This window comes from Saccopteryx leptura, chromosome 3 (assembly GCF_036850995.1).
Source record: "Saccopteryx leptura isolate mSacLep1 chromosome 3, mSacLep1_pri_phased_curated, whole genome shotgun sequence".
Taxonomy (NCBI): Eukaryota; Metazoa; Chordata; class Mammalia; order Chiroptera; family Emballonuridae; genus Saccopteryx; species Saccopteryx leptura.
Window position 1 is genome coordinate 294,529,667 of NC_089505.1, and position 23,321 is coordinate 294,552,987.

The 23,321-nt window shown below is 38.5% G+C and overlaps 1 protein-coding gene across 4 annotated transcripts in view; it reads right to left on the reverse strand.

Moving 5' to 3' along the window:
- Positions 1 to 23,321, reverse strand: part of RALYL (RALY RNA binding protein like) — a 618,546-nt gene that overhangs the window by 309,243 nt on the left and 285,982 nt on the right. For all 4 annotated transcript variants that reach the window (XM_066372430.1, XM_066372428.1, XM_066372426.1 and 1 more), the window contains one exon: positions 20,117 to 20,395. In XM_066372430.1, the coding sequence (XP_066228527.1) occupies positions 20,117 to 20,372 (256 nt within the window). In that variant the 5' untranslated portion in view covers positions 20,373 to 20,395. The remainder of the gene's footprint in view (positions 1 to 20,116; positions 20,396 to 23,321) is intronic.

The following is a 23,321-nucleotide window of genomic DNA, read 5'->3' on the forward strand; positions in this document are numbered from 1 at the left end:
TTTGCTGTAAATGTTCCGATATCATCATTTCTTATGGCTGAGTAGTATTCCATAGTGTATATGTGCCACATCTTCTTTATTTGTTCCTCAAAAAACTGAAAATAGAACTACCTTATGACCCAGCAATCCCTCTACTGGGTATATATCCCAAAAACTCAGAAACATTGATACGTAAAGACACATGCAGCCCCATGTTTATTGTAGCATTGTTCACAGTGGCCAGGACATGGAAACAACCAATCCTCTATTGAAGGGCATTTCAGTTGTTTTCATGTCTTGGCCACCCTGAAAAATGCTGCAATGAACATGGGGGTGTATGTATCTTTATGTACCCACATTTTCCAGGTTTGGGGGTATATATCCAGTAGAGGAATTGGTGGGTCATATGGTAGTTCTAGTATTCTACAGTGATCTTTTGATATCTATATCATGATATCTGTGGTAATTTCTCCTCTTTCATTTTGGATTTTGTTTATAAATCTTTTCTCTTTTTTCTTTAGTGAGTCTTGGAAGGGATTTGTCAATGTTGTTGATATTTTCAAAAAACTAGCTCTTTGTTGTATTGATTTTTTCTATAGTTTTTCTATTCTCTATTTTATTTATTTCTGCTCTAATTTTTATTATTTCCTTTCTTCTGCTGGTTTTGGGTTGCTTTTGTTCTTCTTTTTATAGTTTCTTAAGATGTGATGTTAGGTTGTTTACTTGGGCTCTCTCTTGTTTGTTCATATGAGCCTGTAATGATATGAACTTCCCTCTTATTACTGCTTTTGCTGCAATCCAGAGATTCTGATATGTTGTGTTGTCATTTTCATTTGTCTGTATATATCTTTTGATCTCTACTTTTATTTCTTCTTTGACTCATTCATTTTTTAGAAGTATGTTGTTCAATTTCCACATTTTTGTGGGTTTATTTACTTCTCTTTTACAGTTGAATTCTAGTTTCATAACCATAATTATGGTCAGAGAATATGCTCGGTATAATTTCAATCTTTCTGAATTTGTTGATGTTAGTTTTGTGGCCCAGCATATAATCTATTATTGAGAATGTTCCATGTACACTGGAGAAAAATGTATACTCTGACTTTCTGGGATGAAATGTCCTGTAGATGTCTATCATGTCCATTTGTTCTAGTGTTTCATTTAAGGCTGATATTTCTTTTTTTTTTTTACATTTTTCTGAAGCTGGAAACAGGGAGAAACAGTCAGACAGACTCCCGCATGCGCCCGACCAGGATCCACCCGGAACGCCCACCATGGGGCGACGCTCTGCCCACCAGGGGGCGATGCTCTGCCCATCCTGGGCGTCACCATGTTGCGACCAGAGCCACTCTAGTGCCTGGGGCAGAGGCCAAGGAGCCATCCCCAGCGCCCAGGCCATCTTTGCTCCAATGGAGCCTTGGCTGCAGGAGGGGAAGAGACAGAGAGGAAGGCGTGGCGGAGGGGTGGAGAAGCAAATGGGTGGTTCTCCTGTGTGCCCTGGCCGGGAATTGAACCCGGGTCCTCCGCATGCTAGGCCGACGCTCTACCGCTGAGCCAACCGGCCAGGGCTAAGGCTGATATTTCTTTATTGATTTTTAATTTGGATGAACTATCTAAAGCCATCAATGGTGTATTGAGGTCGCCAAGTATGGTTGTATTTTTTTCGGTTTGTATTTTTAGATCATGTCTTATATATTTTGGTGCTCCCTGGTTTGGTGCATATATATTAAAAAGTGTTATGTCTTCTTGATACAATGTCCCCTTTATCATTATGAAATGTCCATCTTTGTCTCTGGTAACCCTTGTTGTCTTGTAGTCAGCATTGTCAGATATGACTATGGTTATACCTGCTTTTCTTTGGATATTATTTGCTTGGAGAATTGTTTTCCAACCTTTCACTTTGAATCTATTTTTATCCTTGTAGCTTAGATGTGTCTCTTGAAGGCAGCATACAGTTGGGTTTTGCTTCTTGATTCATTCTGCTACTCTGTGCCTCTTTATTGGTGAATTCAATCCATTTACATTTAGTGTAATTACTGACACTTGAGGATTTCCTATGCCATTTTATATATTGCTTTCTGATAGCTCCACGTCTTGTTTGGTTTTTCTCTTTTGTTTTTCTGTCATTTGTTTTTGTTTGGTGGTATACCATAATTCTATCCTCTGTTTCTTCTTTTTATAAGTTATGTGTTTCAGTAGTGGCATTTTCAGGGGTGGTGTTACTATTAGGTTATTAAAAGAAAAATTATCATATTTATTACAGTCCATTATCTCATGAGTGCTTTTGCACTCCATCCTCCTTTGCTATTGCTGATCTTTATCCTCTCCCCTTTTATGTTATTGTTGTCACAGATTATCATTGTTCTATTTTGGTTTTGTTAAAAGTTTTACTTGTAGTTTTGGTTTGTTTTGTTCTTTGTATCTGGTTGTATAACCAACCCTCTTTAGTATTTCCTGTAGTGGGGGTTTTCTGGTGATAAATTCCCTCAGCTTCTGTATGTCTGTAAATGTTTTATTTCCCTTCATATTTGAAGGATAGCTTTGATGGATATAGTTTTCTTGGCTTGTAATTCCTCTCTTTCAGTACTTTAAATGTTTGTGTACACTCTCTTCTGGCTTGTAGAGCTTCTGCTCAGAAATCTGATGATAGCCTAATAGACCTTCCTTTATATGTTATTGATATATTCTTCTTCTCCCTAGCTGCCTTGAGGATTCTCTCTTTGTCATTGATTTGTGATAATTTCATTATGATGTTCCATGGAGTAGGTCTGTTTGGGTTGAGGTAACTCGGTGTTCTGTTTGCTTCTTAGATTCGAGGTTCTAACTCTTTCCACAGATTGGGAAGTTCTCATCGATTATTTGTTTCAATATGTTCTCCATTCCTTTTTCCTCTCTTTTTCTTCTGATATACCCATTATTCTTATATTGCTCTTTCTGATGGAGTCAGACAATTCTTGTAGGGCTTTCTCATTTTTTTTTAATTTGTGAGACTCTCTCTTCTTCTCTCTGTAGTATCTGTAGTTGCCTGTGTTCAATGTCACTGATTCTCTCCTCTATCTGGCCTGTTTTGTTAGCTTAGCTTGTTACCTCATTTTTCAGTTCGTGTATTGAGTTTTTTATTTCTGTTTGGTTCTTTTTATAGTTTCAATTTCCTTGGTAAAACACTCTTTTTGTTCATTTAGTTGTTTTCTGAGCTCACTAAATTACCTTTTAGTGTTTTCTTGTAACTTATCGAGTATTTTTACAACTTCAATTTTGAATTCTAAGTCATTAAGATCCAAGGTTTTCATGTGATTGAGATTTTTTTCTGAAGATTTCTCATGATATCTCTGAGCTATGTCTCTCTCTTGTATATCCATATTTTATTTCTTTATCCTTGATGGAATTAGAGATCGGTATTGTTAATAACACTAACCAGAGATAACTGAAAAATAATAAAGCAAAAATAAAAATTGAAAAAATACAGTGAAAAAAATTAAAATTCTATAAATAATGATAAACAGAACAAAAACTACAGATATGAAAAAGCAGAAACTAAGGAAAAATGAAAAAAAGAGCAGAAACAATGAGGCCAAAAACAAGCAAAATGCCACAAAAAAAGTATGAGATCAAAATATAATAATTTTATAAAATGATGTTCAATTGAGAGAAAAATAGAAGGAAATGAAAAAAAAGGAGACAGAAAGGAAAGAGGAGAAAATAAAGAAAAGAATATGTCAGAAATGAAACACTTGCAAAAGTTAAGAATAAAAAGTATAACAACCAGGGATAATGAAGTTCACATAAAAAAAAAAGAAAGAAGAAAAAAGAAAGAGGAAAAATTTGAAAAAAGGAGAAAAATAAGAAAAAAATGTATTTTTTTTCCAGTTTTGAGATGTAACTTATTCCTTTCTCTGGTAGGATGCATTGTACTACAAGATTTGCCTCTGTGAGATTCTTAGGTAGAATTCTGCAGAGGTGTGGCTGCCATAATGATGCAGGCAGGGCCACAGTTGCATTGGTAAAAGGGACTTGTTAGGGCTCTGCAATATTATGGCTCTAGCAATGGTTGACTAGCAGTCCTCTGCCCCCTCCACGTCCCAAGAGAGCAGGGGATCGAGTGCCCAGATACCCCCACCTCTCACAGGAGAGAGCAGCCTGGGGACTCAGCTGGGGGGGGGGGTCCACCACCGCCACTGTTCACACAGCAAAGGGAGCAATACAGGACTGGGAGGCTGGGGTGACACAGCCTGGCCCCTCATCCAATACCACTCTAAGCACTCAAAGCACAGCCCTGGGCAGGGCAGGGGCTGCATGCTGTAAGCCAGTGTCCGAGCTTCAGGAGCAGGCGGGGCTTCGGAAGCAGGTGGGGTGCAGATTGCAGATTAAGCACCTCTCTGTGCCAGACAGGCTAAACTCCACTGGGCAAGCCAGTGTCCTAGCTTTGGAAGCAAGTGGGGCACAGATCAAGTGCATCTTGGTGCCACACATGCTAAATTCCACTGCCACACAGTCACATCTAGCACATCTCAGTGCTCCATGTGCCAATCTCCAGAAGCGGTTCTTTTTTTTTTTTAATATTTTATTTATTGATTTTTTAGAGAGAGAGGAGTGAGAGAGAGAGATAGAGAGAGAGAGAAGGGGGAGGAGCAGGAAGCATCAACTCCCATATGTGCCTTGACCAGGCAAGCCCAAGGTTTCGAACTGGCGACCTCAGTGTTCCAGGTTGATGCTTTATCCCACTGCGCCACCACAGGTCAGGCCTCCACAAGCGGTTCTTGAGAGCACACCACAGGCTTTGTTGGTGTCCAGTGTCTGCAATCACCAATAGGTGTGGTAGATGCCGGAAATGGTCCTGTTCCGGGTCCTGGCCGCCGCCCCCTCAGACTGTCTTCTCTAGGTACTGAGACAAAGCCTGCGCTAGCAGTGCCTGCCTCCCTCAGGTCCATGAGGAAAGAGAAAAACTCAGTCCTCTGGCTTTTTTCTTCCATGAGTGGATTCTATCTTTGGCCTGCTTTCTTGAGTAATCATCATACCTTTGTCTATCTGGTGTGTGTGTATATTTTAGGTTCATCTGGGGTTTTTTCTCTACCTATAGTTAGAGAATTTGTTGAAATTCCAAGGGGAGAGATTGGGAGTATCTCTTATGGTGCCATTTCTCTGATGTCACTCAGAGACTTCAAAAAGTTTACCTTTGCGGAAATGTCAGGGAAAGCCTGAATTGGGGAGGGGCTTGACCATTAGTGGAATTTAAATCACAAAAGTTGCTTATGAAACCCTAGCCACAGGCCCAGAGATGCCAGGATCTGGCTATTCCTGGCAGATTCCTGACCTCTCAGCTGTCTTCAAGATTTACTAAGAATACCTGAAAGGTCCATACTGATTAGGCCTGAGCTACATCAGAAAAAACTTGTGTTTCTACAGCAGAATTCCCCTCCTCCTGCTCATTGTCAAGTAAATTATCAAAGCCACAAACCCTGATATGCTCATCTGAGTATGTCCACGTGCACCCAACCCCATGCCAGCAAATGCCTGCAGCAACCCCTACATCTAACGCTCTCTCCAGCAGCTTGGGGCTGATACTCTTGGTTGGTCTCAGCCCACCTGCACCAGGTAATTTTAAAATAAACTTTCCTTTTGGAATACACAAGCCTTGGGTTTTTGGTTTGGCCCAAGGTTTCTGCCTTTAAAATATAATGTAAATATGTAAGTAATTTCAGAAATCATAATGGTGTTGGTGCTGATGGTAATGTTTTTCTGGGACTCCTACATGTGTATTATTGGATGATCAAATAAGTAACCATAAGGTATAGTTGAGAAGAGAGAGTTCTGACAATGTTGAAGGGGAGTATAGATGTAAGATTGATGAGGTTAAATTCCTGTAATCCTGTTAGTTAATAGAAATTATCAGTGTAAACTAATTTTTTCTTTTTCTTTTTTTGTGTGTATGTTTGTATCTTCTAGCTCTATTGAAGCAACAGATACATAATAAAAAGATTCAGTGGCAATGAGAGTCCTTAGCACCCAGAATGATAGATCTAAAATAACATTTCCCACTAAGTGGTCCAGAGCTCTTTGGAGAACATGCTGATTCCCTGTATGGGGCAAGAAATTATGTTCCTGGAACATATCAGAAATGAAGGTAACCATCAAAGACTCTTGAGTTATGTCAAAACAATGTAGGAAAGAGTAGAGCATGGTGCCACAAAGTACAGTCAAAATAATTTGATTAATTGAAGTCACAACTGCAAGGGATAAAAACATATGAACTATGGTTCATTTCTGAGCTCAAAGATTATAAATAATGTTTTAAAACCCTTTTTAATCTTTAGTAAAGGCTAGGGATCCACTTTATAAGTATTAGTATAAAAATAAATCATTTCTTCTTTTTTTCTACACAATAATAACTCAGGGTAACCAAGTACATGATGAAAGAATGATCTCTTTTTAGAATAATTATAGCTAATAAACAACAACTACAAAAAAAAAACTTATAGAAATAGATGACCATAGTCAGTGGCTATTAGGAGAGAAAACCAGACACATACCTTTAGATGGAAGAAATCTTTAAAAATTCCACCTGAATCAGATCAAGCCTCTAGATATCACTAACAATTTTTAGGAATGATAACAAAATGAGAAGTATGTTAAATGATACCCAGGGATGCAATCACCAAATAGCAGGACCTGTGAAACTTTATAGGACAAATGACCCAGTTATTTCAATAGATAAAATGCAGGGGAGAGGGTAAACTATTAGGAGAGCCTACAAATTGAGGGACATTAGGGACATATCAATAAAGCTTAATCTCTATCTATAAATTCCAATTCAAATAAATTAATTTTAAGTTAAAGAGGAAGAGAAGGGATTGTGGAAAATGGGGAGTTACTACTAGATTTGTATTAAAGAAAAATAGCAACTATATTTGGTGAGATCATAATATTGTGGTTGTTTTTTTTTTCTAAAAGATAAAATTTTATATATTCACGATAAAATATTTGCAGATGAAATTATGTATCAGGGACTTGCTGCAAAACAATTCATGGAGTAGAAAGGAAGTGTGAGGTATAGCAAAAGCAATATGCTTGTGAATTGTTAATTGCCAAGACGAGGACATGTGCATTATCTAGTTCATTACACTATTCTCCTTCTTCATATGCTTGAAAATCTCCAAATGAAAAGTTAAGAAATGAAGCAAAATAGATGTATAATTAAAATGCAGGACAATTACAACACAAAAAGTGAGGGGCATGAATGAACTTCAGGTATACTATGTACCTGGGATGTCAGGAAAGAAATAGAAAGACTAATCTACGTTAAACTACTAAATCTGCATATACATACCTGTTCCAAGCAGGGGTCGTCAAACTTTTTATAAAAACTGCCCACTTTTGCAGTGCTGGTCAACCTAGCCCTTACCCCCCACTAGTCGGTGTTTCAGCTTTCATGGTGGGCAGTAAAAGAGCAACCAAACAGCACCGTGATTGGCCCACCATGAAAGCTGGAATGCCCACTAGTGGGTGGTAGGTACTAGGTTGACCAGCACTGCAAAAGTGGGCGGTTTTTATAAAAAGTTTGATGACTCCTGCTAGGGTAATAGTATAACAACAGTTAACATTTGTAAATTCATAAGCTAATTGGAAAATAAAGAACATTAAAAGAAAGATAATATCACAAGGCAAGAAAAAAAATAACATGCAATCCATAGCACAAATAAAGAATAGCAAACTTGTAGATATATATTCAAATATATCATAATTAAATATGACTAAGTTAATACATGTAAAAGACAAAGGCCATCAGACTTTATTTTTAAAAAATTATATTTTGCTTACAAGCATGCTTTATATATTGACAGAATCTCTGAAATTAAAATGGATGAAAAATGATCTACCATAAAAACATTAATCCATAGGAAGTGAGTTCAGCTATATTAAAATTAGACACTTTTTCCTTAAGACAAAAATAATTACTGGAGATAGAGACACATCATACCAATAAAAGGATGAATCCATTAGAAAGAGACAATAATTTCAAGTGTGTCTTTACCAGACATTATTGCTTTAACTATATAAAGCAAAATTTAAAGAAATTAAACAGATAAATCTATAATCTAAATCACCTCTCATAATAATTAATGGAAAAGAAGACAACATTCAATACTGATAATAGCAGGTAATTCAATCAGTGATCTCTCCCTGTTCAACACATAGAAAGTCTGCATTGAGTACCAGCCAAATACACAGGCTTCTTATCAACTACATATGGAACCCATAAAAAGTGACCATACACAGAGTTACAAAATGGTATCAGGTTTTTTCATTAGTTTAATTCCCTGTCTACAGTGAAATTAAGCTAAAATCAATTTTAAAAAATTATAATTCAGTAACAAACTTTAAAATAACCAATAAATCAAAGAAGAATCACCAATAAGAATTAAAACTAGTTATCAACTAATTTATTCTGAATATATGAGGTGTGAGAACTTGTGGGACAAATGGAAGCTGTGTTCAGAATCAAAGAGTTAAATGCATTTTTTAGAAAACATAATAAACTAAAAATTAATTATCTGAGTCTTAATTTATGGAGTTATAGAAAGAGTAGTAAACTAAACCAAACAGAGTAGAAAAAAATAATAAAGGTAAAGATTATGAAGTAATGAAACAAAAACATAAACAATAGAGAAAATACACCAAGCCATAATTCAGTTATCTGAGTAAATGACTAAACTGACAAAAGAAGAAAGAATTAAGCCCAAAATTTCCAACACTGGTATGAGCAAAGTGACAGACATCACTTAAAGATCCTAATGAAGTAAAATATGAGAATACTGTGAATAGCTTTATGTCCACATATTTGAAAATATGTATCAAATTAGCACATCCCTTGTAAAACGTCTTTCTCCAAAACTGGCACATGAAAAAATTTTAAAATCCTTTGTTCATTAAAACAACTAAATCTGTATTAATGATATTTCCACAAAATACTCCTGGCTCAAATGACACCTTGGGTGAATTCTCCACATATCTATGAAAGAAATATCATCAATCTTACACAAATTTTCAGAGAACAGGAAAAGAAGGAATGCTTCCTCATTCATTTTATGAGGCTAGCATAAACAGCAAAACTGGTAAGACCATACCAAGCGTGAAACTTGCAGGTCAAACTCTGAATCTCTAGTATGAACATAGAGGTAAATATATCCTCCTTTATGACTATGTTGTGTTGATTCCAGGAGTGTGAAATTGATGTAACATAGATCAGTTGCAGTTCTTTCACATTAACAGAACAAGTGAGAAAAATAAAATAATCATTTCCATATATAAAAGAAAAGAAGTGAATAAAATTCAGTAAAAATCAATAACCAATAAGAAATATAAAGAGAACTTCCCTAAAATGATAGAGATGTTTGACAAAAATAAAATCCTGTGGTAAACGAAAATAGCAAAATATTGACAGCTTTCTCATGTAACAAGAAAACATATCTGCAAGCACTACAGCTCTTCCACGCTAGTCTAGAGATACTAGCCAATGTGACAATGCCAGGAAAAAAATGTAGATATATTGGAATATGAGAAATAAAACTATTATTTGCAAGAGACATGGTTATACACATAAAATATCTAAAACAAACAAACAGAAACAAAAAACCAGAGTGTGAACTGTTAGAATTAGTAAGAAAATTTTGAAAAATCTGTAGGTCTATTAATGATACACCAGTGATGAGCAATTAGGAAATAAAATTTCTAAAATGGTGTCATTTATGAATTACCAGTACCATAGTAGTTATAGCATAATGTCTATAGCATACATGAAGTTATATAAACTGATACTAAGTAAAATTCTCTATATAATTACATACAAAATATGTGTTATTAGATATGTACACTTAATATTTTTTAAAATTTATAGTAATTGCTCAGAATGAGTCTTTCCAGAATGCACCACCCTGGTATACAGATTATTCTGAGCTGAAGACAATTTGAGGCCAAAAGACTCAAGAAGAGCTTTTTACCTCCCCATTAACTGCCTAAAATAATTGAGATGAAGGTCTTGGTCCAGGAGATAAATACAGCGATACGGGGTAGAAGAGTGGGGGTGACTCGGCAGACCCTTGAAAACAGGTCCTCCTTGTGTCCCACTGTCTACGTGGCATGGTGAACACTCGTTATTCTACCTCCATGGGAATCGCCTTCCTCCCCTTAATGTCCCAGGATCCTCCCCCTTCTCCTCAGTTCAGAATGGCATAGAAGCCCCAACTTCCTAACTATCTGTGAGCCCTCATTTTTCTAAGAAAGCCTCCATAGGTTCAAAATTAAATTTTTTCCACTGTTAATCAGTCTCAGGTTAATTTGATTATTAGACCACCCAAGGAACCTGGAAAGGTAAAGAAAAAATACTTTCTCTCCAATAATATAAATACACACACACACACACACACACACACACACACACACACACACAATATACCGCTTGTTCTATATCCAAACTGACATTTTGGGGCAGTGAGGAAAGAACAGTCCCTGCTCCTGCACCCCCAAAATAGAGTTGATTTGGATAGTCAGAAGGAAATAAGTTAATTTATTCAAATACATAAAATTGAAAAAAATTCAATTCCAGATGTATTAAAATTTAAATGTAAATGGTAAAACAAACAAAACAGTGTCCCCCCCCCACCACCTGAAGAAAGCCTAAAAGGATGTCTTCATGACCACAGAATAGGTAAAGATTTCTTCAGTAGGACAGAAAAGCATAAGCCATAATGAATATTAGAATTCCCCGGGATCTATAGCCATGGTCCTCTTACATATGAAGAAAGCAAAGCCCAGAATCGATAAATTCTTGTACAGGATCCACACCTCCCAGAAGATGTTCGCCCAGGAGCAGGACTCCAGGTCTCTGACTGTTTTTGAGATGGTACTGAGAACCATCAGGCAATAAGATTGATGGGATGCCCAGTCTTCCCACTTCCTTTTGGTTTTTATAGCACTTCATACACCCCAGACAGCAGTCTAAGAACTTTACATGTGTTGACGCATTCAATCTTCACAACAACTTTACAAGGTGAGTCCTTTTATGATTATCTTCATTTTACAGACAAGGAAATGGCACCAAGAACTTGCCCCAAATTACACAGCAATACTGGAATGCTAGGATTCCAACACTGGAAGCCTGAGTCCACAGCCTGCTCTCTTAACCACCAACTTTCACAACCTTTTAACAATAATTTCAATTTCTATGTTTTCCACCTTCTCTTGTATGCTATTTCATACAATAAACATACAATAGTTTTTTCTTTTTAAATGGCACTTGACCTACCTTATATCATGCTTTATCTTGTGTTTATGTTTACATAGTCAACTCCACAATCAGAGTATTTTTCAAGATTGGTCTTCTATTTTATTTTGTTGTATTAATTTACTTTACATTTTAGTTTAATTTTGAGGGACTTTGTTTTTCTATGTGCCTGTAGAGCTTGGTGTGGTTTGGAAAGCACCTAACACAATTCTACACATGCTGTTAGAAGAATAGATGTTCCTATTAGTACAGTATTCTGAAATTAGTTCACAAGTGACTTTTGGACATTTTATTAACAGGATTAAAGGTAACCTGAGGTATTGTATCTTATATAGTATTATGTCCAGCTTTGTTCTAGGGGATAAGTTAGAACAAGTTTAAACTAATAAGATCCTTCCAAATGTTGCTCGGGAGTTTCCAATGGTGGTGAAGAAATTGCTCACAGACGTATCCACTGCTTCTGCTAATTCAGGCTCAGCCACTGAGTCTGATAACCAATTTCGGAGGCACAGAGAGGATCCCCCAGGCTTCTCATCGCACATGGAGATATATGTCTCCTTGGCTGACAGACTGCTAGTTCTGTAATTCACTCTATTACAGAAGCTTGCTAATTAGCATTTGTTTATAGCATATTAAGTAGCTCTGTTTAATTACCGAGAACCTGAAATGTGTGCTGCGCTTTGCAGACCACAGAACCTTGTTTCTAATGCTTTCTGAGAATGGTGGAGGGTGAGATGAAGGTGGAACAACCCACAGATAGCATACGTGTGCTTTAGATAGTAGGATTTAGAAGGAAAGACCTTTGTCTTCATGAAAATATGCTCTTTAACATTCATTATAGGAACCCCCCCCCCCCCCTTTTAGACACAGAGGAAAGAAAGAGAGAGAGAAATCGATTTGCTGTTCCACTTACCTATGCATTCATTGGTTGATTCCAGTATGTGCCTTTACTGGGGATTGAAACTGCTACCTTGGTTTATCAGTACAATGCTCTAACCAACTGAGCTACTCACTCAGGGTCTAGGTTTCCTTATTTGTAAAATGGCATAAATGAAATTTGTTATTTAGCTTCCATGAATGATTTTAGAAAGATAATTTTTTAAAATGTAATAGAGTATATATATATATATATATACTGAAGGCTGATAGCTGAAAATAATATATAAATAAAAGCATCATTACTAAAATCAACTATTTAAAATGGCAACATACTGCTGCCAAACACAGAAAAGATGATATAAAGTAATTTATACTGAATACCATATCCTAGGGAATTCTGTACTCCTTTGCCTATGTGCTCCATTCAAGACACTTCACAGCCAAAACAAAGATAATGATCATCTAAACAGAACGTTCTTCAATTGATAACCACTTTGCATTATCTGTATAATATAAAATCTGTTGGAAAACTGATTATTTAAAATCTAGAGATGTGGTAGGCATTTCTTTAGCGCAGAAAGAAAGCTGGAATGGTGAATAGTTTCAAAGAAAGAGAAATTCAAATACTTACTCATTTGACACTCCTACTATTCTCCTGACAGCTATTGTTGAACCCAACTAAAGGATTAACGTATGAATACATCTTGAGAACTGACAGCTTTGTCAGTTGAGGAAGCATGATGACAAGACATTCTCTAGACACAGAGGCAATGCTTTTTTCTTTCCCTTTGTATCAGTACAAATCGTAATAGGTTTAGATAAGGGCATCTTGCCTAAAGTGTTCTTTATAGCCTACAGCATTCTATGTGAGATGTTTCCTATGAGATTTTCTTGACTTAGAAGCCCCAGCAGGGTTTGTGCACATCTCAAGGGGTCCTGCAATAGACCACATTGTCCAAATTGATTGCCCGTGCTTGTCACTGCCGCCCGGGCTGTCAGTGTGTCCTCACTACCTGTGCCAACAGAGCGTCTCACTCGTACCTGATGGCACACACAGGAAGAATAATACAGACCACAATGTAGCGGAATGGGTGCAGTAGAAGAGCTAACGTATTTGTTACAGAAAACGTCACCCAGGGTCGCAGAAGGTCTTACTGTCTTTGCTTTAACATGTTTTTAGTGGTATTGTTGAAAAATACATATTTGAACACCATCCTGAGAATCTGAGTAGTCTCAGAGCACAGTATTTTTTCCTTTAACACTTTCACAAGACTCTTTTTCTCCTTAATTTTTAGCGGTGATCTGAAATGTCTGAATGAAAGGATAAAATGAAAAAAATATCACATCTCTAAAATGCATTATATTCAAGATGTGAAGAGAAAGAGGGATTTAAAAAAACTATTTTTTTATTTAAAAACATTAAACATAAAAATACATCAACTGTATAGACAGATGAGTTTCTGGTGTTTGTGGGTTTTTTATTGTTGTTGTTGTTTTCTTAAGAGAGAAGCAGGGAAGCAGAGAGACAGACTCCCACATACGCCTGACTGGGATCCACCCGGCATGCCCACCAGGGGGCGATGCTCTGCCCATATGGGACGTTGCTCCCTTGCAATGGAGCCATTCTAGTACCTGAGGCAGAGGCCATGGAGCCATCCTCAGCGCCCAGGCCAACTTTGCTCCAATGGAGCCTTGACTGCGGGAGGGGAAGACAGAGGAAGAGAAAAGGGAGAGGGGGAGGGGTAGAGAAGCAAATGGGCACTTCTCCTGTGTGCCCTGCCCAGGAATTGAACCCAGGACGTCCACACGCCAGGCCAATGCTCTACCGCTGAGCTAGCCAGTCAGGGCCCTGGTGTTTGTGTTTTTAAGGATTAAAACAAACTGGTGATACAGTCATAAGTGAGTTACAGTTACAAACACATGGCAATCACTCTGAAATGCACATGCTGAATTTTGTTTTCTGGACAACTGAAGAAAAATCCATCCTTATTATAAATTATGAGTTATTGTCAAAATAATGTAAAGCATTGTTTTCCCATACTTTATCTTGATTAAAACTATTACAAGATTTCTGAATTAAAGGAGTTTATGTTGTTATGATTACTCTAAAGCAGTGTGAATTTGTCCTGCAGAGAAAATTTGGTAACATCTGGATACATCTCACTCCTGAGAGGGGTGCTACATCATAAAATATACAGGACTGGCCCCCAAAACAATAGCCCCACATTTCAATTCTGCTCAGGTTAGGAAACACTGCTCTAGGACTCCATTGCTAGATACAAGTCACCAGGATCTGCCAACCACAGGCACCATGTTACTTACAGATGATTATACTTCAACAACAAAAATAAATCAATGTGAAACATACAGCAAACAGCTTGTAACAGACCCACTGAAGGTTTATACTCTTCCTGCTTACAGGGTGACTGGGAGGAGTGGATGCCCAGCACCACCTTCACCTCAGTGTGGTCAGCAAGAGGGAAGGAGACCAGTGAGCACCACCTCGAGGCTAGAAGAGCAACAATGCCCGAGATCCACTTCACTCGCTTCACCTGCCTGCTGGAGTCACTTCCTCCCAGGTCCCTGGTAGCTGCACACTGAAGGACTTCAGAACTTCCTACAGCCTCATCCCTGGATGGAAGAGAACACAGCCTCCACCCTACTCCGTCCCCTTCTTGGGGAACTGATTACTGTATGTGTGAGGAACAAATCAATTTCTATTCCTTTAACCACTGAAATGTCTGGTTCTCTCCAATACTGAGGATGGCCTACATTTACTAATATACTATACAGTATTTGTCCTCAGAGGAAGACCAGGTAAGCTGGCAGTCTGCTTCAAGTACAACTGTAATAGATCAAGAGGACCATGCATTCAAGCTCACCCAGGATCACCCTGACACACACACGCTGCTTTCACCCAGGATTGTCATGGCAGAACTGTTGGTAGCACCCTTCTCACTCTCAGAAGGGTCCAGTGTGGAGGATCAAATGCACAGTCGCCCTACTGATATGCTGATATGGAAAGGATTGCTGGCGAGAATAAACAGCGAAAGCGATCAGGGTCAGAATGTGTGAGTGTGAGATCCCACGCTACCATCTGTATGATGTAAGGCAAGTTACTTTCTGAGCTTCAGTTCCTGGCCAGCAGAATGGGCATCAGTGTCCCTGTGGCTGACTTCTCAGCAGGGGGAGAATCAGAGAAGATAACCCACGCCTGAGAGAGTTTCGACAGTGATGAAATACTGAGCAAATATCTAGTCATTAATAATAAAACTATGAAAGGATGCCATTTTAAGAAATGTAGAGGAAGTCTTCCATGACAAAAGTCTTTCTTTAAACCAATATATCATTAGCTATAACCTTTTAATAAAATATAGACATGTTATGTTTTGATGCTTATTGAAGACTGGATTTTAATTTAAAAAAATTGGATCACGCCAATTAAATAGCTACTACTGGTGTTCTGATTTTAGAAAGACTGAACACCTTGCACCCCACAAGAAGACCACAATGCCCTCTCTTCAGAGCAATCCCAAGCTGGAGTTTCTCACTTTCTGGGGAACTCGCTCCTGCTCCTCCTCCTGTTCTTCCCCCTGCCCCTGCTCCCTCTCTATCTCCATCTTACTGTGTTGGGAGGGCGTGTGGAAGAGCTCTTTAGTGAAGCCCATCCATCCTGCTGACCATAGCCATCCAACCCTCTGTCCCCTACACAGGCACAAGTCTTTACCATAGTCAATGTGCTCAAGGTACTTAGTCTAGAGTGGGAAGGAATGAATACCAATGAGTAAATAGTAAATACAGAAATACATCCGAGAAGCAGACACATGCTAGACAGGAAGGTAAAACATTTGAACTAGGCTGGAGGGTCCAACCTAGGTTTCATTAAGTGATAACATTTGGCCTGAAATCTAAAGGTTGGATAGTCAAGTGAGGGGAGTAAAGAAGTGGGGGAGGGAGGTGACATGGAGGAGTGGAGTTGGGTAGGAAAGGTCATTCCACACAATCAGACAGCATGTAAAAAGGTCCTGGAGAGGTAACGAAGATGACTTGTTCAAAGAATGTGTAGAAGTCAAGTTAGAAGAAGACCAGCAAGGCTGAAAAGGATAGTGATGAGAAGCAACAGATGAGCAAGAAGCAAATCACACATGAAGGGTCAGCCACTTTGTATGTCTCTTCCCTGAGAACCCTGAGAAATCACTGAAAGGTTATCAGAGAGTGACATGATTATGGCTGTACCCTGAAAAGATCACTGGATGCAAAACGCTAGCTGAGGATAAAAACACACTTGAAGTCCATCACTCCCCAGGCATGCTTGATGGACTGTACACACATTAGCTTCCTTCTTCTTTGGCCTTAGACAGCAATACCTCCCTTTCTACCAATGCATGTGCATACTTTCCTCATGGTCAGAATGGCAAACGGCCACCAGATTTACTTTAAAATTAACCATCTCTATTCATCATGCTCCTTCTTTGAAGTCCTGCAGCATGTGTAAGACATTTATAATGTAGTGACATTAATTTAAATGTCTATTTTAGGCATTCTTTTTCCCAGCTAGATTTTTTTTTTTTTTTTTTTTTTTTAGAAACAGCAGAGACTGTATACAGGTTTTAGAGTTTCAGGACCTAGGGCAGGCCACCCCCAATTATCCTACAGTGGCATATTGATGACTGTGAATTAAAGTTACTTCATAGGCACCCAGTACAAGAAGGCCACGGTGACCCTCCCTTGTACCCTTGAAGGCAGGCCTTAAATCTCCCCTATGGAATCCTTGGCCCAGGGTGCGGAGAGAGACACCTTATCCCCAGAGTTAAGGAACAGAGGGCCCAGAAGCCTGGACACATGAACCTCGCTGCTCCTCCTGGAATTGAATACCCCAAATCTTGTCTCTGTTTAGATTCCCACCAACAAACAGCCAAATCTAGTTTTCTTTGTCCTTTCAGGTCTTCACATATTTATTGTTTCTTTGATAAATTAAAAGTTGCCTTCTTGGATCACTTCTCTGACATCATTACTGATCTTCAGTGTGCACGAATTAAATTGCTTTTTCTTCTGCTAATCTGGTCTTATGTCGATTTTATTATTAGTCCAGACATAAAACTCAGGAGGAGTTGGGGAGGGGGATTTCTCCTTACTCTTGCTCTTCCAAGAGCAAGAATGGTTTTAATAGATAAGTTATTTTTTAGTGTTGCATTCCTCTACCTATTAATAACTGATTTATTAAGGTCATAAAATGTGTCTTTTGTAAGCATAATAACCGTTCAATAATCTAAAAGTAAAATATGACAAGTGACTATTTATAGCATGTGTGTAATCAAACCAATATAATCAAGAAAATTAACACTGATCTAGATTCCGTCTCTCCAACCTCCGCTTGATACTTTGGTACAAAAGGACATTTTATGTGTGAACTCTCATATATATAAAAAAAGTCAGTCTTAGAAATGAAAAGTTTGACCTTTCACATATGTGTTTGAGAAGAAAATATCCTCAATGACTAAATTTAGACTGAAAACATGATCCTTCTAACATTAACAAAACTTTGAATCCAAATTCAACTACATATTAAGAAGCTACATGAGTATTTCACCCTTTCAAATTTAAATTTGATTACATAACCAAGATAAATTTTTCTAAGGTGTTTTGACATTATAGAAATGATACTTAAAAAAAATTTTTTTTCTTTCTTCTTTTCTGAAGCTGGAAACGGGGAGAGACAGTCAGACAGACTCCCGCATGCGCCGGACCGGGATCCACCCGGCACGCCCACCAGGGGCAACGCTCTGCCCACCACAGGGCGATGCTCTGACCCTCCGGGGCGTCGCTCCCCGCGACCAGAGCCACTCCAGCGCCTGGGGCAGAGGCCAAGGAGCCATCCCCAGCGCTCGGCCATCCTTGCTCCATTGGAGCCCGGGCTGCGGGAGGGGAAGAGAGAGACAGAGAGGAAGGAGGGGGGGGGGGGCGGAGAAGCAAATGGGCGGTTCTCCTATGTACCCCGCCGGGAATCAAACCCGGGTCCCCCGCACGCCAGGCCGACGCTCTACCGCTGAGCCAACCTGCCAGGGCCTTAAAATTATTTTTTAATTCAGAAGAATTTCACAGCTACATTCTGACTTTTTAGGAATCCCCCCCAAATAAAGCGGGTCCAATGCACTAGTCCCCCTTTCGTGTCAAAAGCAGGGAGCCAGGGATAAATTGGGACAGCCCTCCTCCGCTGTGGTATAGAAGGCGTGTGGGAAAAGGCAAACGTGGAAAAGCAGCTAAATGAACTAAAGGCCAAGTTTCCTTTTGTGTACCATCCCCACAAGCATGCGATTCCATTTTAGATAGGTGGGCAGGCTGGGAGGAGCCTCCCCCAGGAAGTGAGTTTGAGTGCCACCCATAACAAGGCAGAAAGCAAATAAATGGCCAAGACCTGCCTGTGGGCAGAGGAAACAGCAGATCCACAGCCTGGGAGGTGGGACCAGTCTCCGGACATTTGATGCACAGCAAGTTCGAGTTCCCCAGGATGCCCAGAGGCGAGAAGGTAGAGGGAGAAGTTGGATGGAGATGAGGATGCAGGGATATAGCAGCATGGGGCACTGCAGGTATTGCACAGAAGGTAACTCTCATTCTGGGTGACCTAGGTGATTGTTTGGAACACTCAGTGGATAATGAGGCTTCCATTTATTGTGAAGGAGGGCACAGGGTTGATGCAGGATGGGGTTCAGGAACTCAAGAATTCTGTTCTAGGTGTTTGAAGCTGAGATGCCTGTAGTTATTCAAGAGAAGATGAGTAGTCTGTTTCAGAGACAAATCTGGTCATAAATTAGGGAATCACTGGTGTATTATTCATTATAGTTTTTCCTCATGTAAAAAATAAACGAATTTTTATTTTTATCTGTATATTGATTACAAAATATTTTCTTCTTAATATTTTCATTTTATTTCAGATGATATTCTTCTCCTTCCATTGAAGAACATATATCATTCCTTAAACATTAGGTATAATTCTGATTATCGCCCATGATTGTACAAGATCCCTGGCTAGATAAGAAAGAGATGGTTGTATGCCTTTTCCAGTTCTGAAAATTTACCTCCTTTTTGCTATGTTTTTATCCCTTCCCCCCAAAAAGTAAAAACAGAAAATGAGGAAAATACATTAGTCTCACAAGAACAAACAGTGTAAGTATGAGGATGGAAAAAGGTCTCTATAATAAGTGTGACATGTTCAGTGACCAAAATGAACCTCACAGGGTGATCTGATTACAACTCCCTCCTGGGCAGGTTGTGGTAACGAGTCACACCCCAGGCATGTAACTTCCTCAGTGAAAGGTTTTTGAGCAAGCCCTGCCCACTATGCATGTGCATCTGTAATCACACACCATCAAAATGCCAAAGGTCATCCTCTTTTTCAGACCCCTTGGAAGTATAATCATCCTCTTGTAAACATATAACCTTGGGAGCTACCCTTGCTTTCTGCCACCTCCACGTGACCTTCCTTACATCACCTCCTCCATTCCAAACGTATAAAAAACGTCCTGCCAAACTGTCCTTCTCCAGAGCATTAGAGAGGGAACTTCCCCAGAAATATCATCAGTTTGGTTCCACTACACTCTTATCAAAGTTCTCTACAGGTTGGACTTTCTTTCATCAACAAATATAGTGAGTTATTTATTTATTTATTTATTGCATAACACCGTGTCCTCTGGAAGACAGACACCATTTCAAATCAAATGAAGTTAAACATGATGCCTGGTTTTCCTTTGCTACCTCTGTTAGGATTGGTGGAGGTAACAAGTATTACAAAGCAGATGTGATCTTAACTTTAAAGAGGTAAAAAGGAAATAAGATGCTCATATCTAAAACAACATGAGAACAAATAAGAAAGTGCTGTAAATTTTAAGTACAGATGCGCCGACACTGATTAAATAACAGATTGTGTGCTGGCTCTCAAACAGGAAGACCAGCTCTGGCCGGGCAGAGAGGTCCATCACTCACCCAGGGGCTGGCCCGCGATGACCCTGGAGTTCTCTCCCGCCACAGCCGCTCTCGCGTGCCGCTCACTCATGTACTGTACAAACGCATAGCCTTTGTGGACCGAGCAGCCGACTATTTTTCCATACTTTGAAAAGATGGCTTCAATGTCGACTTTCTTGACAATGGCTGTGTTTAGATTGCCGATGAAAACGCGGGAGTTGATGGACTTGGGATCGTTCTTGTTCGTGACGTTGCTGGTCTGTGTTTTGCCAGTCATGGTTGGATCACCTTGTTCTAATCCTGAAACAAACAAAAAAACAATCAAAAAGTAAATAATCAAAGGGAATGGACATTACCGGCTTTTAATAGTTTTTCAATAGTGTGCCAGGTCACCTGAGATCCCTAAATCTGACTAATTTTCTTAAGAGAAAAACTTAGTAAGGTGAAAGATGAGCATTGCATTGGAGAATACAGTGGGAAAATACTACTTATACTCACTTAGCATAGTTATAAATAAGCTCCTGATTTCTTTATCCACAATTGAACCCTGTATAATGACTAAACCATTTGTAGTTTTTATTTTTGAGTCTATCGGTTTTTTAGAAGCAAGTTTGACAAACAAACCACCTTATTTTATCAACAAAAAGGAAAATCCAAAATGGCTGCGGCCTGATGATGGAATACACTGAATGTGAACTCCAGTTGCTGTTCAGAACATGCATTTTTTAGCTCTACATTTCCTATAACAGGTAGACATATTGTCTAGTTCATTCTTAGAACCCTCCTATTGAAAACTAACAATCTATTCCATTAAGTGCTATGGGGAAAAAAAAGTGTTAAAAATAAAAAAATCAATTAGAAAACTTAACACAAGATAAACATGACTCTGAAAGTAAAGAAATTAACCAGAATGAGTTCTGTACATTCTCTTTAGTTGAACTGATATCATATGTTCACTCCCCTTGGTCAAACCCTCCCCCCCCAAAAAAAAGAAAGAAACAGGTGTTTAGCCAGTTTTCATCAATGATCAGTGAATTAGTGGACTGGGTGTCTGTGTTGAAATTTCTACTCTCAATCTCATTTTTAATTTGGATCCTATGTTGCCTAAAGATGGCTAGTCTTTCCAAAAACTGTTCTGTGAACTTGGTATGGTGTTTATGCTTAATTAAGCTCAATGGAACTTTCATTTCTAAGTACTCTAGCACTTACAGGTTTAGTTCTCAAGTAGTTAAAAATTCATTCATTATTCATTCAACAATATTTATTAAGCACCTGTGTGTGTGTGTGTGTGTGTGTGTGTGTGTGTGTGACAGAGACAAAGAGAGACAGAGAGAGGGACAGATAGGGACAGACAGACAGGAAGGGAAAGAGATGAGAAACATCAATTCTTTGTTGCGGCACCTTAGTTGTTCATCGATTCCTTTCTCATATATACCTTGACTGAGGGGCTACAGCAGACTGAGTGACCCCTTGCTCAAGCCAGTGACCTTGGGCTCAAGCTGGTGAGCCTTGCTCAAACTAGATGAGCCCGCGCTCAAGCTGGAGACCTTGGGGTCTCAAACCTGGGTCTTCCAGGTCCCAGTATGATGCTCTATCTACTGCGCCACCGCCTGGTCAGGCTAAGCACCTATTTTTAACTGCCTCTTCTAAAGTGCCTATCAACTTAAAAAAATATAGTGAGACTAAATTTCCACAAAGACACAATCTATGACATTGGTAATCACTGTTGAACACTAGCTAACTGATACATTTAATCAGTGATAAATATATTTTTATATGAAGAATCTTTTTTACAGTCTAACAGTTATAAAAATAATTAAAGTGCCTTTTACTTTATAAAATAATTGTAAATGACATTCCTAACTTGATCATTAAAGTTTAGAAGTCTTAAAGGCATGTAAAATAGCTATGCTAGGAAACTTACTATGCAGTTAAACCATCAACTTCTGAAACCAGGGGAAACCAAGTGATATAAAAATGTTTCAAATTAGACCGTTATTAAATTTTAGATGATTAACATTTTACTAAATGTTGGACCCTCAACATTACATATATCTCCTTATGATGAAGGTGAATTTCATAAAATTAGGAGTATAATATCATTAAATACAAGGGCTATATTGCTGCCTTGCTTTGTCTTAGCTTAGCTACTTTTAAGTGTTTTCTTTATGAATTATTCAAGGTTTTCAAGGTTAGGGTTGAAGGAATAAAAAGCTTATAATTTGTTTAAAATTTTACAATTTAAACTATTGCATACCTCAAGACAAATGCTCTGAGAGTCAACTGAAATAAGACAAATCAAGTTGTATATATGTATTTTAAACATATATGTATTTTAAACATTTAGCTTCTTCATATAATCTAGTGTACTTTAATCACACTGAGGGGGTAAATTAAACTGAAAGACCCATTTTTGGCTCTGGAATGGATTGATGGCAGTTCCCTTTCCTATCCCTCCAGGCCAACATTGGTAACATAATCCACAGATATAAAGTATTCTCTCTGCTCTTATGTGATAATTTTGGAAATGCTGTATTTTCAAGAATAAACAATTTGTATGGTTGATGTTTTATTTCCTGAAGAAGAATAAGGTGGTTAAGATGCAAACACAAGAACTGTTACACTAGGTCAGGTCCATGGTTACAGAACCCAGTGGTCTGTCTTTGATGGGGACCCTGCATCAAATTTAATGAGGCCTCAGCAGAACTCTGAAATCTTACTGTGAATGTCACCGTGCCTACCCTAACTCCATCCTTCAACTGTATGGATGACTCTCAAAACTTCAGACTGCCCCTGTGGAATTCTACTCCAAGAGCTTTAATCCCCTTAAAATTCGTATGTGTCTACCCATGCACACAAAGTCAGACCTACTAATTTCCCACCAGGGTTTAGAATAATAAAAGAGTTTTGTCACAGTGTTGTACACTATTATTTCCACACTCTGCAAATCCAAGTCTCTGCTCACAAAAATTAGGGGATCAAGGAACGTACAGACACTCCAGTACTCTCAGCCTTTTGTATAATGCATTTTCACCAAAGAAATAAAAGTTGGTTTTGCATCTCATTTGCATAATTGAACAACTTTCTTTGACTTGTCGTTTGCTTTTCTAATGTTCTTGTTTAATAAAAAAATCAAATGCTTTTTTTATCATTTCATATTCATTTTGAAATATTTTCTAATTTTTGTGAGCAGTATATTTAGCTTCTGCTTCTCTGTTATGTGAAT